Consider the following 19,699-nt stretch of genomic DNA (forward strand, 5'->3'; position numbering starts at 1 on the left):
CAACAGAGTATCCATTCAAGTTCAGTTTGGATATACTACAGGTTTGTTGTCTTTAACTATATAATGAAATAAATCCTCATTGGTCACATAATGTGGTAGCTGGTTTATGTATGTGTGACTGAGTGCAGAAGTACAAACATATCTTATTGGTCACAGGTCTGAAATGGTATCTAGAATATGAAGTTAAAACTGCTTTGTTTACCTCTTTAGGAGGACATCTGGCTGCTGGAGTAACTGGCGGGGAGACACATTTGGGATTCTGAGTGAACAGTTTGTAGCTTAAGTATGCTCTCTCTATAGATCTAGCATATCTCGATGGCTCTAGTCAGTCTAGACTGAAAAGTAGATTAATAAAATATGATTCTATAAATAGGACCAAGTTCAAAGCTGATAGAATCTTGTCCTACTGTTGAAAATATTACTTTTTAACATCCCTTAAAATATTCACATAGGATCTACTATTTTTCCAGAGACTGAAACATGCTGGAATTTTGTCATAAGTGTGGGTATGTACCATAGCAGTTTCCCCGCCTCAAGATGAGAACTACCACAAATAAAACAGAATGTAAAGCATCCAACTCTTGATTTCAGCTCAGGTCCTGGTCTCAGGGTTGCGCTGGGGGCTCCATGTTGGGTGTGGAGTCTACATCAATCAATCAATCAATCAATCAAAGATTACTTCTCAGTGGTGGAAGGTGTAGAAGCCACAGTGCACATCCTCGACCAAACCAAGACCGACTACTACCATTTTAGGACAACATACTCTCGTGATGCGACCCAACAAGCGGTTGTTCTAGGACTCTGATTAGTGGGGAAGAGGTTGTTTTGAATATTTCAGATCCCAAACTTAGATTTTTACAAATTCTTACTTGGTTTTTAAGAATGGATCTAGGAAGAAAACATATTTTATTGTGTATTTCTCATTATTTCTGTAAACGCGCTTAAATGAGGATTTCATTGCTAAGGATTAGAATCTTTAGTCCCTAAATTAAGTACCTGAGTTTCCCTCTGCCCCCCCACCCACCCCTGCCAGTTCCTTCCTAAGTTCCATCCTTTTGGCTGACAGATTCTCATAAAACGCATGGAGCTTCAGGGATGCGAGGGAGCTGCCTTTGTCCAAAGAAAGTGACCCCCTTTGTTACCCATCTTTAACTCATGAAATGTACTTACTACACTTGGTAGAGAAAGGAAGTGCTGCATTGTGGAAAGACCATGGCTTTGAAGTAGAAGACCTAAATTTAAGTTCACCCTTGCCTTTTTTTTTTTTTTTTTACCCTTGCCTTTTATTAGCTTTATAAAGAGCCATTTAGCTTTACGGCCACATCACCATTTATGGCCCCAGTTAACACAGTTTCATAATCTGTCAGACACTCCTAGCAACTTCCTAGCAGGGTCACCAAAGGGAAGAAATGTCACAATGGGCCTGGCCTGAATCATCCAGCACACAGGCGTGGAACCAATGGAAGAGATGGTTCTTAACTCAAGACCTGTGACCCCAGATGGCAAAAAAGGACACTCTTTCAATCTTTCAAATTGTTTGGAAAGATTGGAACAGCTCCTTTAGAATAAAGATCTTTATGGATAGAGACTGAGAAGAGCTATTTCTCTTGAAATCCTGTTAACCCTGGACTAGGGGACAGTGAAAATAGCCCTGGGACATTGAGATGGGACCCCGGTCGCTCACAGTGGCCTTGAAATTAGACACTCAGTCTCCTGGAGTCCGTATCTTCATTTGAAAAACAAAGCAAGCCCCAAAATATCTTTGCTTTCCATCTTACGGGTTTATTTAAGGAAGCTGTCTTCAAGCAGGAGAACCCTCTACCACCAAGGGATTTCATGGAAAGCAGCTCGCTGTCTTATGTCTGGAAGGATCCGCTCCTTTCATCTTTGCTCCTGCTGTCACTTCACTGACACGTAATTAGCAGTTTGTGGGATGCTATTTAGATTTCCTTTGCATTCAACATTCTGTTGTTAATTCTCTGTGAAGTTGACTGACTTGAAGTAATTTTAAAAATCTAAAGTTGAAGGTGTTCCGGCAACTGCTATCTGAGCATGAAGAAGAAGGGCATAAATCAAGATGAAGAAACACTACAACCACCCAAGCGCCTGCTTATGACTTCCTTCTACCAGCACAGAGCCAACGACTTCCAAGAAGGAGGAAAAAAGTGAGGAGAGGCAACAAGGGAAAACCATACATTTATTAAGAGGCATGAAAATGCATAAACTCATTTATAAATAAATGTCGAATTTACCCAGTGAAAAAATAGCTAAAATCCATGAGTGAACTGGATTTTACATTTGAAATGATTACATATTTGATCTCCAATTTCCCCTCCATTGTGATGTCTTAGTAGCAGCAATTTTGCAATGACTATAGAAAAAGCTGTTACCAAGATTTTCATATGGGGGGAAATTTTTCAAGAATTGTCTTTAAAAATGAACCAGTGCAAACAAATTCAGATTATAAGGGATACAGTAAGTCCTAGGGCTTATCTTCAGAAGAGTAGAAAATAAAAATCCCAAACATTTATTCATTAAGAAATGAAAAAGCAAACTACATTTTGATCATTGAAAAATAATACATATGGATATTATAAAACATTCTTAACCAGTTATAATAATTACACTTAGAAATGTTCATTCAAGTACTAGTGTTCAATAAACATTCTAATTCCCATTAAAAGTAACACTAGGTATACACTTGTGTGGACAATTACTACTTCTGATTTAATAACAACAAAAATCACATCAACAGAAGGCAAGTGACCCTTCAAATACTGTATTTTTTTGTATGCAAATGATTTTTCACAGTCTGTATTTGTTATCTGTGAGAACCCAAGGAACATCTCACGACAGCTAATTAAGTCCTTTCTATAAAATAACTCTTGATATTACAGAAACAAACATGCTAAAACACAAGTTTAGCTTTAAAAATAACCAAGCAGAATCCGTTTTCTTTGGCAAGAAATTGTTAATTTCTTACCAAATGTTGGTTTCCTGTTGCGTAGACACTATCAGGACACTTCTTTGGTATTTACCAAAGAGCTATGAAATAATCTCAAGACGTTTCATTGAATAGGGTACCATGATAGCAATGCAGAGCTTATGTCAAATTTGCATTGAAATCAACCTGGTTTCCTTGATTACTGTTGTTAACAGATCTTCCTTCAAAAAGCTCCCTCCTAATCCTGGCCTGAGTCTCAGGCTTTAACAAAAGTTCCTTTATCTGTTTCACTTTGGACTTCAGACTCATCCTTTCTCGGTGCAAAGCTTCATTAATTAAGTCCCGGAGTCCAATAGGTTTCTTGCCTAGGGAAAAAAAAATTATATAATACATTTTACAAACAAATGCCAGTGAAAAATATGAAATATGGCACACTGACTTATCAAAAGAAGGTTAAAAGAAACCTTTAAGATGTTGCCCACGTTTCGTAGAAAAGGCTGCATTTTGCCAAAAATATATCATTTGCGTGAAACCAATTTACTGTAAATAAAAATCACTGCATAGCAACAGCAGACGGACGACAGACGTGAAACATTATGGACCAACAGCATGGACAACGAATTCAACAGTGATTATTTTACACTTAGCACTTGTTAGCTGTGTGTGTGTTTTGGCCTCAGATAAAGTGGTCAAGTGCCCTGTTAAGCAATAAAAATGGCAGTATTCCAGTGACGGCCAGGCCCCTTCCATGGCCTCTAATTTGAGTCCACGAGGCATAACCCCAAGTTCCCTCTCCCTCGGCCATGGCGGAAGGCAAGTGAAACCTGGGCCATTCTTCTGGAAGTTAATTTCCTCTGCTAGTCCCAGCACTCCACTTCTCTTCTGTTGTGTTTCAGAAACGCAAACACACTGATCATGAAAGTAGTAGGCAATCTCCATGGATTGGACAAGAGACACTGAAACAGCACAATGCAAATTAGTCCGTTGACTCAGCAGAGGGGAGCGGGATGCTTCTCACGGAGCCACAGGGCCTGCCTGCATTGGGCTCTCATTTCTTGTTGTTGTCACTGTCAGTGCCATTCCTATCAGCCTCTTGAGTTTTCACAGAGCTCCCATCCCCTGGCTTGCTTTTGTTCTGTGTTTCTTCCAGATACTGCTGGACAGCCTTGAGCACCGCGTTCTCCACCAGCCTCTTACTGAGCCTTACCAGTTCAGCATCATCGGGCTCACCTCCATTCTTATCACCTACATTCCACAATAGAGAAGAGAGGTCACTGAGGTCATAGTGCCACAGACACTCGGCATGCAGGGGCCGCTACTTCGCTTAGTTAAAGAGCGCAAGCATCCTTTCAATCTGGTAATTTGGATCTATAAATCCAAGAACACTGGCGTGGCTTTTCATCTGGTATTTGCAGAAACAGGAAATGGCCTATTCCCGAAGATTTCAGATTGAAAAGTAGTTTGTTAACCCCAATCTAAAAATATGCCACCTTGCCATGCTGGAAGCTTCCCGTTTCTAGAATTTTTGTTCTTCTCTCATCCAAGGTTATTTGCTGCTATAAAAGTCCATGTGCCCACCACCTGGAGCCTCAGGCATGTGAATTCACCAACTAGATCTGTGTCTGCTTTCCCTTCGTCACCACCAAATGTCAGCGATCAAGATTTCCCAATCAATTAACTACTTAAATCACTAGTTTTTTAAATGTTTGGCCCGTAGGTTGGTTGTTTATAAACTCTCACCACTCCCAGGAAGACAAAGGCTGCTACTACTGCTAGGAATTGTTTCAAATAAGCTTGTAAAAACTAATACTCCTTTTACTCTCAGTGCTATCACTGCAATTTAAGAAATAAGAAACTCTTCCAGAGTTAGGATGACAATAGTAAATTACTAGATGTTAATACTTTATGGCCATGGGCCACTTGGGTGGCTCAGTTGGTTAAGCATCTGTCTTCTGCTCAGGTCATGATCCCAAAGTCCTGGGATCGAGTCCCACATCGGGCTCCCTGTTCAGCGGGGAGTCTGCTTCTATCCTCCCCTTGCTCTTGTTCTCTCACTTGCTTGTTCTCTCTCTCTCTCTCCCTCTCAAATAAATAAATAAATAAATGAAATCTTAAAAAATTTCTTTATGGAAATTCTATTTTCTGGCTAGTTATGATCAAGGTTTAATTATTCCATCTTTCATTATACTGTAAAATAGCTGGTTTTCATCTATTTCTCCTATGCTAGACATTTCCCACTCTCTCTCTTCCTTGTCTCCATTAATTAGGAAAAAAACACAAGGAGCTCATCTCTCATGCCATTCAGTCCCTCATTTCCTTCTACCAAGCTGCTAACCGTGGAAAATAGATGATTGGAGGCAAAGACATTTGAGCACCTAAAAAATTATAAACAAATACTAACAGATCTCAAGTGAGTGACAGACAGCAATATAATAACAGTATGGGACTTCAATATCTACTTTCAACAATGAATAGATCATCCAGACAGAAAACCAACTGGGCTTGAACTGTACTTGAAACCAAATGGACCTAAAATATACATAATACACAGAACATCCATAACATACCATAACAGTATGGTATTAGCATAAAAACAGAAACAAAGACCAGTGGAGCACAATCTAGAGCCCAGAAATAAGCTCATGCAAATATTGTCAACTAATATTTGACAATGGAGCCAAAAAATAAATAAATAAATAAAACAATGGCGAAAGGATACGCTCTTCGATAAATGGTGCTTGAAAGACTGGACATCCACATGCAAAATAATGAAATGGGACTCCTATCTCACGCACACTCACAAACATTAACTGGAAATGGAATACAGACTTAAACATAAGACCTAAAACCAGAAAACTTCTAGAAGAAAACAAAGAAAAAAAAACTACTTGACATTGGTGTTGGGTGATTTTTTTGGATAACACCAAAGAGCAAGAAATGAAAGTAAAAATCAGCAAGTGGACTATCTCAAATTTAAAAATCTCCTGCACAGCAAAAGAAATAATCAACAAAATGAAATGCAATCTACAGAATGGGAGGAAATATTTGCAAATCATATATCTGATAAGGGGTTAATATTCAAAATACATAAGGAACTTACTCAACTCAATAGCAAAAACACAGACAATCCAACTTAAAAATTGGCAGAGGATGTGAATAGACATTTTTCCAAGTAAGACATACAAATGGTTCACACGTACATGAAAAGTGCTCAGTATTTAATCATCTAATCATCTCAGTATCTAATCATCAGGGAAATGCAAATCAAAACCACAGTGAGCTATCACCCCACACCTATTAAATAGTTATTATCAAAAAAATAAGAGGTAACAAATACTGTCAAAGATGTGGAAAACAGGGACTATTGATGGAAGTATAAATTGTTGTAGCTATTATTGAAAACAGTATGGCATTTTCTCAAAAAATTAAAAATAGAATTACCATATGATCCAGTGGTCACACTTCTAGGTATATATCTGAAGAAGACGAAATGACAATCTCAACAAGCTCTCTGAGCTCCCTTGTTCATCACAATATATCTCACAAGAGCTAAGACAAGAAAACAACCTAAGCATACAACGATGAATGGAAAAAGAAAATGAAGTGAGATATTTATGTAAAATGAAATATTCAGCCATAAAAAGAAGGACATTCTTCTATCTGTGACAACAAGGATGGAACTTGAGGGCATTATGCTAAGTGAAAGCCGTAAGACAGAGAAAGACAAATACTGTGTGATCTCATTTATATGTGGACTCTAAAAGCACTGAACTCAAAGTAACAGAAAGTAGAATGGTGGTTGCAAGAGACTGAGCAGGGCTGAAAAATGAGGAATGTTGGTCAAAGGGAGCAGATTTCAGTTATAAGATCAATAAGTTCTGGGGATCTAATGGGCAGCATGGCATTATAGTTAACAACACTGTATCATACACATGAATGCTGCAAGAGGGTAGAGCTTTAATGTTCTCATTATACCAACAACAAAATATAATTATGTGAGGTAAAGGATGTGTTCACTAATGTCTTTGTGGCAAATATTTTGCAATATATAAGTGTGTCAAATCATCATTAAACTTACACAATGTTATATGTCAATTATATCTCAATAAACCCAGGGAAGAAAAAGAAGCAATGAGACTGCTCACACATAAAGGTTGGCTCAGTTTGGGAATTTCACCCAAGGACTCCGGAAGGCAAATGTTCAGTGTTGCACTTGCATCCTTAGGTCTGGGACAGGTGGTTACTAAGGGTATAAGCTGGAGGTTGGATAATTATTTTCTATCCCTACATGACAGGGATTGAACTACAGAAGCACATATGCTCAGAGTGAGAATTGGTCTCCAAACCTCCTTCTGAGCCCCACCATTTCTATTTAACACATGTCCAGGACCAACTCTGTTTATAACCATCATTCCTAGCAACACCCAGGAAGATGGGAGACAGCCTAAAGGCTCATCCAGACCTGCTACCAAGGGGAGCCCTTAGCAACTACTTTCCCCTCAAAAGCAGTGATATGGCACTCCAGATCCATCATTAAAAGTTCTAGAAAGAACATCTGTGGTGCAAAATATGTGTAGAATTGAGTAAGCTTCAACTCCATAATATCTACATAGAAGTTACTGAACATAAATATGTCAGGATATTATCAAAAGGAAGATAAAGAAATTCATTATTGATACCACATTTGGGAGTAATTTAAGACCATTTTTATTAGTAAGAATGAATGAATATATTGTGTAATACTGAAAGGATTTTACCTTAATCTTACAAGATAGTGTTTATACTGTATTGCTGATACCTCCAAATGTGTTTCCTATCTGGAACTATTTGTATAATGGCTCTTCAAATTTAAGAGGGTGGGCGCCTGGGTGGTTCAGTGGGTTAAGCATCCAACTCTTGATTTAAGCTCAGATCATGATCTCAGGGTGGTGACATTGAGCCTTGCATCAGATTCCACGCTCAGCAGTGAGTCGGCTTGAGATTCTCTCTCTCCCTTAGCCCCACACCTGCCATTTTATGCTCATGCGCTCCCTCTCACAAACAAAACAAAACAAAAACATAAAAACACTTAAAAAGGGAAAATCAAGCTGCAAATGAAGGAAACTCTAAGTACCCTCCAAAACACCAGAAATGACTGCATCCATCATCCTACTGATGCTGTGCGCCTAGACCAAAGAACCTCTTCCTCTGGGCTGTCCCCTACCCTCCACGGCTTTAACGTCAGTCATGATATCACTGATCCTCAGTAAGACAGTTGGGCTGTATTGGAGTCTAATCATAACTCATTCTCTAAGATGCCTCAAGTCAAAAAAATGTGTGTTTCTGAGATTTTTCTGGGTCTACTATGAAGTGTTTCCACTACTTCAGAGATTAAAAACACAAAAACCTTCCCACAAAAAGCTAACTTTCCCTTCTGAGTCTCCTATTTCTGATTATGCATTTACTATTATCCAAGTCAACCAAGCTCAAAACAAGATTGTCACCATCTCTAAATGCTTCATTTCCCTCATCAACCCATTTAATCACCAAGCCCCAGCAATGTGCTTTTCACAATCTCTCCTCTCTTTCTAATGCGTCTGGTACAACACCTCTAGATTACTATTTCTAAAATGTCCCTTTTAGTCTCCAATGTCTCTATGGGAAAATTTAAACTCGTCTTCCTAAGCTTTCTAGAACTGACCTTTGGTGATCCCCACATGGCTGTGCTTCCATTGTGAGCTTCCGCCGTCTCCTGAGGAGCCTCAACAACACCCTCTATTTCTAAATGGCCCTCCCTTTCTCTAATGAAAATCCCACTGCTCCATGAAGCCTTCCCTGACTAACCCAGCTGGAAGTGGCTCCAGGAACTCGGGCTGCAGGGAGAGTACATGGTCATTTGGTCATTCATTCACATAAGCACTAAGGACCTACAAGATACCTGGCTATTCTAGCCTATGGGGACACAGCAGAGGACAACACAAAGTCCTACTGGTTTTCCTTCCCTATTTTCTTCACAAATTATAAGCCTTGTTTATTAACGTATTTATTCAACAACTACTGATTGTCTGCTCTGCTAAAGATCCGGTCCTGAGTAGAGAAACCATGTAATAGGCTTCTCAGTCATCCCTCAATCATGAAGGCTCAACAAGTATTTTTCGGTTCAATGAACAGTGGATTAAAGTCCTTAAAGGACTTAAGTGTTCCTATCTTGCTATAAGGATAGCACACTTTGGCCAGAAATTTACATTTAGTATTAATTTAAAGCAAAAGCAGAGAATTCCAGAGTAACCCAAATAGTCATGTGAAAATCTCTAACCACCTGGCTTGATAAACCGAGTCAATATGACAAAATATCCAGCCTATTGGACAAATAGGCTATTTACGTCACCTCAAGAAGATCCTACCAGAAGGTTCATCACAGAGCCCTGAAAGTGTGCAGCAATTCAAAAAGTATGTATCTCCATTCCAGTAAGACCTTATTTGTAGTCCCACTTTCAACAGACTTAGTTCAACTTAATTAACAAGAGGCATCTTAAGATTAGAGTTATACTGATTTTTCTTCTGCTTACTACTTGAATAAATATATTTCTCCATAGTGACCCCTAAGATAAATAGCTACTTTCCTTTAACCTGAAGGATAGTTTAAAACAGCATTTCAATATGCCATTGCAAGGTACACAATCTTTTGATATTTCAACAAAGGTACACACAAAAAATATTCTCAACCTATGAAGCAAATTCTTGATAAAATTTTCTTTCTTGGTCAGGTTGGGCTATTTAATATCATACCTACTTAAAGTGACAGATTAACTTTTGTCTTTGACACTGTTATTTTAGAAGTCTCCCCCAGAATATCTTCAATCAATTTCTTGGGAAAATACTAAAAACATAAAAGAAAGGCAATGGGAAACTCTGTTAAACCCACCAAATACTATTTTTCCCTAAAAGAAGACCTAAACTTTCAACAAATTTCAAGTAAGCAATTCCACACTCTAAGAATTCTAACATCATTAACCCATTGTATGTACCCATGATTCTGTTTTTGTTTATAACACCTGAGATCTCTGATACCAATACAATGTAGAGAGAAAATTTATTTTCGTGATAAAAAAAAAAGAAGTTAATTCCTTTGTAACAAAAATATGCTCTACCTACTAGAATAATTTAAGATCAACATGAATATGGTTCAGCTGTCCTTCTGTGTGAGTTAACTTCTTAATTGATGTCACATAGTGGGCTTCAGGAACCATCACCATTCCCCACCCACCACAAATATCTATTTGTCTTGACAACAATGAATCGTGCTAGGACTGCCTGGGTGGTTCAGTCTGTTCAGCATCTGACTCTTGGTTATAGCTCAGGTCATGAGCTCAGGGTCATTGGACTGAGCCCTACATCTGGCTCTGTGTGGAGTCTGCTTGAGATTCTCTCCCACTTTTTGCCCTTTGCTCCTCCACCCACTCACACTGTCTCCTTTCTCTCTCAAATAAAGATCTGAGTTGGGGGAAATCGGAGAGGGAGATGAACCATGACAGACTGTGGACTCTGAGAAACAAACTGAGGGTTTTGGAGGGGAGGGGTGTGGGGGTTTGGGTGAGCCTGATGATGGGTATTATGGAAGGCATGTATTGCATGGAGCACCGGGTGCAGTGCATAAACAATGAATTCTGGAACACTGAAAAGAAATAAAATAAAATAAAAAAGAATAAATCTTGCTAAGATGTTCTAAAAGAGAACAAAAGAAATCTTGCTTACAATCCCATGTAAGTCTAAGGGAGGAAGTACAACCACATTCAAAGTACTCAATTGTCCCAATCAAAATCTCAGCATGTTATTTCATGAATATCAACAGTAGTTTCTATGGAGAGGAAAAAAATAACATAATAGCTAATGCAATACTGAAGGAGAACAAAGTTGGATGACTGACACCTCTCAACTTCAAGACTAGCTATAAAACTCTAACAAGACAGTCTGGTATTGACAAAAGAATAGATAAATATATCACTGGGACAGAAAGAGAGATCCCAGAAATAGACCCACACAAAAATAGTCAACTGATCTTTGAAAAACAAGCAAAAGCAATACAATGGGGCAAAGAGAGTCTCTTTAACAAACAATCCTGGGACAACCAGACATCCACATACATGCAAAATAATGAATCTAGTCACAGACCTCACACCCTTCACAAAAATTAATTCATATGCATCACAGACCTATCATAAAATGCAAAACTATAAAACTCCTAGCAGAGGAGATGAGAGAACATCTAAATGACCTTGGGTAAAACAATGGACTTTTTTGCTATAAAGCCAAAAATAGCAACCCATGAAAGAAATAACTCATAAGCTAGACTTCGGTGAAATTAAAAACCTTTTGCTCTGTGGAAAAAAATGTGAAGCTAATGGACTACAAGCCACAGATTGGGAGAAAATATTTTGAAAAAGAACTATTATCTAAAATATGAAAAGAACTCTTCAAAACTCAACAAGAAGAAAACAAACAACTAACTAAAAATGGGCCAAAGATCTTAATAGAAACCTCATCAAAGAAGACCTATAGATGGTAAATAGGCATATGAAAAGGTGATCCACATCATAAGCCATCAGGGAAATGCAAATTTAAACAACAATGAGACATCAGTACACACCTATTAGAATGACCAAAATCCAGAACACTCACAACACCAAATACTGACAAGATGGGGCTACAGAAACTCTCCTTCATTGCTGGTGGGAATGCAAAATATTTCAGCCACTTTGGGAGTCAGTAGACAGCTTCTTACAAAAACAAAACATGTTCTTACCATACAATCAAACAACACAGGCATTAATATTTACCCAAAGTAGCTGAAAATTTAGGTCCACACAAAAACCTGCCCAAGGATGTTAACAGCATCTTTTTTTAAATGTTAATTCTTTTAGCTAAATTTTGTATTTATTTTGGTTTATAGCATCTTTATTCATAATTGCCACACCCTGAAACCAAGATGTCCTCTGGTAGGTGAATGGATAAACTTTGGTACCTCCAGTTAATGGAATAATACTATTCAGTGCTAAAAAGAAATGAGTTATCAAGCCATAAAATGACACAAAAGAACCTCAAATGCATATTACTAAGTGAAAGAAACCACCCTGGGAAGGGTACATACTGTATGATTCTAACTATATGACACTGTGGAAAAGGCAAAAGTATGGACACAGTAAAAAGATCAGTGGTGGTGGGGGTGGGCAGGGGAGAGATGAATAAGTAGAGCACAGAGGATTTTAGGGCAGCGAAAATATTCTGTTTGAGACCATAAGGATGGATACATGGCATTACATGCTGGGCTCGGCCCAGAGCATATACAATACCTAGAGTGAACCATAAAGTGAAGGAGGCTGTGGGTGGTAATGATGTGTCAGTGTAGCTTCATCAATTGTAACAAAGTATCACTCTGGTGAGAGATATTGATGGTGGGGAAACGATGCATATGTGGGGGACAGAGAGTGTACAGGAAATCTCTGTATCTTCCTCTCAGGTTTTCTGTGAACCTAAAACCCTTCTAAAAAAATAATATAATAAAGTCTAAATTAAAGAAAGAGTTCTCATTAGCTCACATCCCAACTCTCAGGAACTTCATGTGGTATCTGAACAAAGGCTTCCTAGGCATCTTCTCATCACTTGCACCATTCCTGCAGCATAATTGTGTCCCCCTTAGCAGTGGATTTTTTTCTCTTTTTGACTGAGCTTACCTTTTCTTTTCATCTACCCAGATAAAAAGAAACACTAATAGAGATCTGTAGGTTATTCTAAAAACTGGGGTGGCACACTCAACTTCTTGCACACCACTTGCAACTTATCTGTGACAAGGGACAGATCAAGAATTGTTCCCAACAGCACATTTAAACTCACACTGTCCTTGGGCACTTATCCACCCGAAATATTAGCTGTTAACACCCCAAGAAACAGAGTTCCTGTAAATAAAGCTCCCCTCCTCTTGCCGAATACCAAAATTCCTTCCCACCTCCAACATACACACACCAGAAAATTTTAGAAACAAAAATACCAAAACTGTATTTTAAATTCTTTCTATAACATAAATTTCAAAAAGGAAAAAAAAAAAGCCTTTGTAAGTTTTATTCTGGGTTCAGTAGCACAGATGATGCTGTGTGAAAAATGGACAATCCCCCCCCCCAAGGGATCCTGGAGATCACTACATTGTAGGTCCCTCCATCTGCCCCACTCTAGCCATTTTTAAATTGGAGGGGGCAGATAGCAGGCAGTTAAACTGAATATCACTAATAGGTCTGAGGAGAATCAAAGTGGGGGATAAGGTCTCAACAGGCAGTCGTCCTACAGCCTGAGTGGGCCAGGACACGACCTACACAGCCTCAGCCAAAACTGTCATAATGAGAAAGTGTTATGAGGCTCTCAGGCCTTTTGTTAACACAGCTAGTGCTGGCACCTCCAGAGTCTTCACTTCCCTCCATTGTTCCCCAAGTCATAGCCTGAAGCCAACCCCTTGATCCACACATCCCTGCAAGAACCTTATAGGATTCTTACAAAGACTCCAAATCACATGGCTTAGGATGCTTTCTATGACTTGTGCTCTTAAGACCACTCTTCATGCAGTAATATCAGAGAAGTGACTAGACACATTTGCTGGATGTTTGTAGGTCAAACAGCCTACCAAAGAAATCTTTCCAGACACCAGGTAATAATAATGTCTTGTAGAGATTTCTCTTTCTCATCTTCATCTTCATCTAACTGTAACATCAGTTCTCTGAGTCCTTATTATGACCTACACTGTTCTCTATACAATTTCTACTGTGATGCTATCATTTATTATTGGAAGCTTTGGTGATGAGCTATAACTATGGGTAGTGATGTGACAGAACTCCTAATATGTGTGTAAGGAGAGAAAAATATATATGTATGAGTTTGAAATCCAATTCTACTCTTTTCTAACTGCACAGCCTTGTTCACAATCTCTCTAAACCTAAATTTCCCTTCAATAGGCCACTCGTGAGGATAATATACCTTGCATTGTTGTTGGAAGCATTAAAGATAAGGTATGGAAAGTGCCTAACATTGCACCTAGAACACAGTAGGCTCTCAAAATATGGTAGCTATTTTATTAGTACATGTTAGACATGTATTATGATTAGATCTGTGTTCAATTTATTTTAAGAAGGATCAGCTCAATACTTACTATAAGCCAATCATTGATTCACTCAAACATTTTATTAAGTGTCTTCTATGTGCCATCGTTAAGTATTTAAAAATAAATAAAATCAGAGTGCCTGAGTGGCTCAGTTGGTTAAGCATCAACTCTTGAGTTCAGTTCAGGTCATGATCTCAGGGTTGTGAGATCAAGCCCCTCATCAAGTTCCATACTGAGCATGGAGCCTGCTCAAGATTCCCTCTCTCCCTCTTCCTCTGTTCCTCTGTCCCTCGCTTGCTCTCTCACAAATAAATAAATAAAATCTAGTCTCTGACCACAAAGAAGTCAGTCTAGGAAGATGACCAATAAACAATGATTGTAAAACAATAGGTTAAGGGCTATGATAGAATATGTTCAAGGTCCCATGGAATTGGGAAGGGATAACAAGGTTAATTTTCACAGAGGAGGTATTTCAGCTCAGTGAATAGGAGTTTCAGGCATGGGGGTAGAGGGAGTAGGAGGGTTTTCCTAGACCTAACAAAGGCATGAGTATGTGCTAAGAAGAATGAAAATGCATGACGCAGGTAAGGAACTAGAGGTACTTCCACAGCATAAAGAGTTCAGAGTGTCACAGGGAGGATGGGGGGAGGTGTAGGAGGAAAGAAGGCTGGAGAGCAAGTACAGACAAAAGGCCTTACGCACCATGCTATGGAGTCTAAATTCATTCTATAGGCAACAGGCACTTATTGCAGAATTTTAAGGATAACGTATTTTAGAAAATTCACTGTAATAGCCACGTGGAATATGGAAGAATTATTTGAAAGGGGTAAAAACAGAGACAAGTTTTTACAGTAGACAAAAAGAGAAACAATGAGAACCTGAACTATGGTAGAGACACATTACAGAGACAGTTAAGAAACAGGAATATTGTGTCAGAGAGCCAATTTAATTAGGAAAGGGTTTTAGAAGTGGGTTGTAAAAAAATGTATATATATGAAGAAATATGGTCAAAAATGTTTGAAATTCAATAAAAACTTAAACTCTAAATTCAAAAAGCTCAAAAATGTCAAGTTTAAGAAATGTGAGGAAAATCACACCAAGGAACATCATGATCAAACTGCTAAAACCAATATTAAGAGAAAATCATAAAAGCAGCAAAAAGAAAAATGATGTATTAACACAGAGGAACAAAGAGAAGGATGATAGCAGACTTACTCATAAGAAACAATGCAAGCCAAAAGACAAGGGTACGACATGTTTAAAGTACTGAAAGATAAAGAAAGGGCAACATAGAACTCTTAATCCAACCGATTATCTTTCAAAAATGAGGGGAAAAGAAAGATTTTTTTCAGACATACAGGTGCTGAGTTAATCATCAGTCAACCAGCACTAGCAGAGATATTGAAGCAGGAAAAAAAAAAAAATGATACCAGATGGAAATTTGGATCTACTCAAAGACAAGAAAGAACTAAAAACTGTATATTTGGTACATATGTAGGTAAAAATTAAAGATTTTTTCCTCATTCTTAATTTTTTTAAAAGACAACTGTTTTGGGGCACCTGGGTGGCTCACACTTGGTTGAGCGTCCAACTTTTTTAAAATTTTTAAAAAATATTTTATTTATTTAGTTATTTGTCAGAGAGAGAGAGAGCACAAGCAAGGGGAGTGGCAAGCAGAGGGAGACCCAGGTTCCCTGCTGAGCAAAAAGCCTGATATGGGACTTGACCCCAGGACTGTGGGATCATGACCTGAGCCAGAGGCAGACACTTAACTAAGACACCCAGGTGCCCCGGGTCTAACTCTTGATTTCTGCTCAGGTGATGGTTTTGGGGTTGTGGGCTTGGGCTCTGTGTTGAGTTCTGCACTGGGTGTGGAGCCTCCTTGAGATTCTCTTTCTCTCTCTCTTTCTCCTCGTGTCTATCCCAGCCTTACTCTCTCTCTCAAAAACAAAAACAAACAAACAAAAAAGCTGTTTAAAATGGAGTTTATAAAATACATAGATATAAACTACACAGCAGCTATAGCACCAAGACTGGGCAGGAAAATGGAAATAAGTGTTGTAAGATTCTTTTGTTAAATGTGAAGTGGCATAGAATCATTTGCAGGCACACCATCGTAAGTTAAGAATGTATATTTTAAAACCCTAGAGCAACCACTAAAGTAAACATAAAAATTAGCATAGCTAATAAACCAATAATAAACACGGTTGGAATCCTAAATTCTTAATACAAAATAAGGCCATAAAAGAGGAGGAAAAGGAACAAAAAGGAGATAGGAAAAGCACAAACAAGGTGGGGTGTTTAAATTCGCCCATATTGCTAATCACGTAAAACACAGAATGGTCTAAACACTCCAGTAAAATGTTAAAGCTTGTTAATCTGGATAAAAATTAAGAATCAGCTATGATGTCTACCAAAAATCTACTTCAAATATAAAAATACAGAAAGGTTAAAAGTAAAAGGATGGGAAATGATATATCATGCTAATGCTACACGAATGGAAGCTAGAGAGTCAATCAAACAGAGCAGATTTCAGAAAAAAAGAGTATTACCTGAGATAAAGAGGGGCATTTTAAAATCTTAAGGAAATCAATTCATCAAGAGATTATAAAAATCCTAAATGTGCATGTAACTAATAGCAAGAGCTTCAAAGTACTTGAAGTAAAACCAGATAGAACTGAAAGGATAATGGATAATCCACAGAGTTAGAGATTTCGAGACACTCTTACATTGATAGAATAGAGAGAGAGAGGTTCAATAAAAATATAGAAGACTTGAACACTAGCAACCAAATCCATCAAACTGACAATTATAAAATGCTCCACCCAACAACCACAGGGCACACATTCTTTTTAGTATACAGAAAACCTTTACAAAAGGAGATCATATTCTGAGCCATAAAACAAGTCTTGATAGATTTAAAATTACCAGCTCATCCAATGCATGTTCCCAAACCACAGTGGAACCAAATGAGAAATCACTAACAGAAAGATACAAATATCTTGAAAGTCCCCAATTACTTAGAAGTTAAACAACACAATTCTAAATAATCCATGGAGTAAAGAAGAAATAGAAAGAAATTAGAAAATATTCTGAACTGAATGAAAATTAAAACACATCAAACTTATAGAATACAGCTAAAGCTGTACTTAGGGAAATTTATACCATTTTATGCTTAGATAAGAAAATAAGAAAGGTTAGTCTCAAATCAGTGATCAAAGCTGCCACATTAAAAACACAGGGAAAGAAAAGCAAATTAACCCCAGGTAAACAGAGAGAAAGAAATAATAAAGATAATAGTAGAATGAAATAAAAAAACAAATACACAATAGTGAAAAAGCAAAAAAACCAAAGGCTGGCTCTTTGGGGAGAAAAAAAAAATCGGTAAGATTGAGAACTCTACCCAAACTGATCAAGAACAAAAAACCAGAAGATATGTATTACCAATATCAGGAATGGGTGAAGGAATACCACCATCAACTGTACAAACATTAAGAGGATAATAAGGAAATACTATGAACAATTTTATGCCAACAGATGCACCAAACTAGATGCAATGAGCAAGTTCCTTAAAAGAAACAAACTACCTGATTGTTCAAGGAGAAACAGATAAGTTAAATAGCTCTGTTAAAGAAATTGAAATTATAGTGAAAAAAAGAATCTTTTGGGGTTCATGGGTGGCTCAGTCAGTTAACTGTCTGCCTTTGGCTCAGGTCATGATGTCATGATCCTGGCATCCAGCCCCAGATCTGGGGAGTCCCTGCTCAGTAGGGAGCCTGTTTGTCCCTCTTCCACTGCCCCTCCCCCTGCTCATGCGCTCTCTCTCTTTCTCTCTCTCTCTCTCTCTCTCTCATAAGTAAATAAAATCTTTCCAAAAAAATCTTTCAGCAGATGGTCCCACTGTTGGTAAATTCTACCATGTATTTAAGGAAGAAATTTAACCAATTCACAAAATCTTCTGGAAAATAGAAGAAAGAGAACAATTCCCAATCCATTCTTTGACATCTAAACCAGACAGACACTGTGAGAACAGAAAACTATAGAATAGTACCTCTCACAAATAGAGACACCAAAACCTTTGCGAAAATACTGCCATATCAAATATAGCAATTCATGGAAAAGACAATATATCAGAACTAAGAAGAGTTTTTTTCCAGAAATGTAAGATTGAGTTAACATTTGAAAATCAGTATAATTCACCATACTAACAGACTAAATAGAGAAATACAATCATTTCAATATAGTCAGAAAAAGAATTTGACAAAATTTAATACTCATTCATGATAAACATCATGATAAACACTCTTAGCAAACTAAAAGTAGAAGGAAATATTCTTAGGCTTAAAAGGGCTTCTAAGAAAACCTATAACAAAGTCATACTTACTGGTAAAATGCAATGATTTTCCCCTGAGGTCAGGAACAATATAAAAGATCTGCTCTCACTAGCACTACTCAGTGTTCTACTACAGGTCGTAGCCAATGCAATCAGACAAAACAACAACAGAAACAAGTAAAAAGCCTCTTAACTGAAAAAGAAGTAGTAAAATTATATGATCATCTATCTAGAAATCCTAAAGAATCTACAAAATTATGTTCAGCAAGGTCATAGGATGCAAGGACTATATTTTTAAAAGTCAATTGCATTCCTATATACTAGCCACAAACAACTGAAAATTGAAAATTTAAAAAATATTTTTAATAGCATAAAATGTAAAACACCTAGGGATAACTCAACAAAATACACTTTGTATACACCACAAAATTTCCTGAGAAAAATTAAGTAAGACCTAAATAAAGGGAGAAGCAAACTATACTCATTGATCAAAAGATAAAATAGTGTTCAGATGTCAACTCACCTTCAATTGTTCTACAGATGCAAAGCTGTATCAATCATAACCTCAACAGGATTTTTCATAGAAATTGACAAAGTAATTCTAATGTATATGAAAATGTATCAGGAAGATATAAAAGGTATTAGAATAGTCAAAACTTTTTTTTTAAAAGAGCAAAGTTGGAAATTTTATATTACCTGATTTCAGACCTATTATGAAGCTATAGAAATAGAGACAGTGTGGGTATTGACATAAAGACAGATATAGAGATCAATGAAACAAAACAAAAAATCCGGAAATAGGCTCACAAACATATGGCCAATTGATTTTCCACAAAGGTGGCAAGATAATTCAACACAGAGAGAATAATATTTTCCAAAAAATGGTGCTGGGGGCTCCTGGGTGCCTCAGTGGGTTAAGTGCCTACCTTTGGTTCAGGTCATGATGTCAAGATCCTGGGATGGAGCCTTGCTGGTCAGGCTCTCTGCTCAGTGGCGAGTCTGCCTTTCTCTCTCTCTCTCTCTCTGCCTCTCCCCAATCACCTCATGCTATCTCACTCTCTCTCAAATAAATAAAATGTTAAAAAATGTGCTAGGACCATGGTACAGGCATATGCTTTGAAAGAGAAACTTGCCCCTTGTCTCACACCATATATAAAAATGAACTCATAATGAACCACAGAACTAATATAAGAGCTAAAAGTACAAAGTTTCTAGAGGAAAATACAGAACTTTTTAAGTGACCTTGGGTTAGGCAAAGATTCTTAAATAGATCTCAAAAAACAAAATCTACCAAAAAAAC

General features: G+C 37.7%; 1 protein-coding gene across 3 annotated transcripts in view; it reads right to left on the bottom strand.

Annotated features, from left to right (window-relative positions):
* Positions 1–1,284: 1,284 nt before the first annotated feature.
* Positions 1,285–19,699, bottom strand: part of AKAP7 (A-kinase anchoring protein 7) — a 144,243-nt gene continuing 125,828 nt past the window's right edge. For 2 of the 3 annotated variants that reach the window (XM_080805480.1, XM_080805479.1), the window contains one exon: positions 2,177–4,189. In XM_080805480.1, coding sequence (XP_080661606.1) covers positions 3,993–4,189 — 197 coding nt within the window. In that variant the 3' untranslated portion in view covers positions 2,177–3,992. Of the gene's footprint in view, positions 4,190–19,699 lie in introns of all 3 variants that reach the window. The other variant, XM_080805478.1, reaches the window with a different exon arrangement.

Source organism: Martes martes (genome assembly GCF_963455335.1).
Source record: "Martes martes genome assembly, chromosome: 6".
Classification (NCBI taxonomy): Eukaryota; Metazoa; Chordata; class Mammalia; order Carnivora; family Mustelidae; genus Martes; species Martes martes.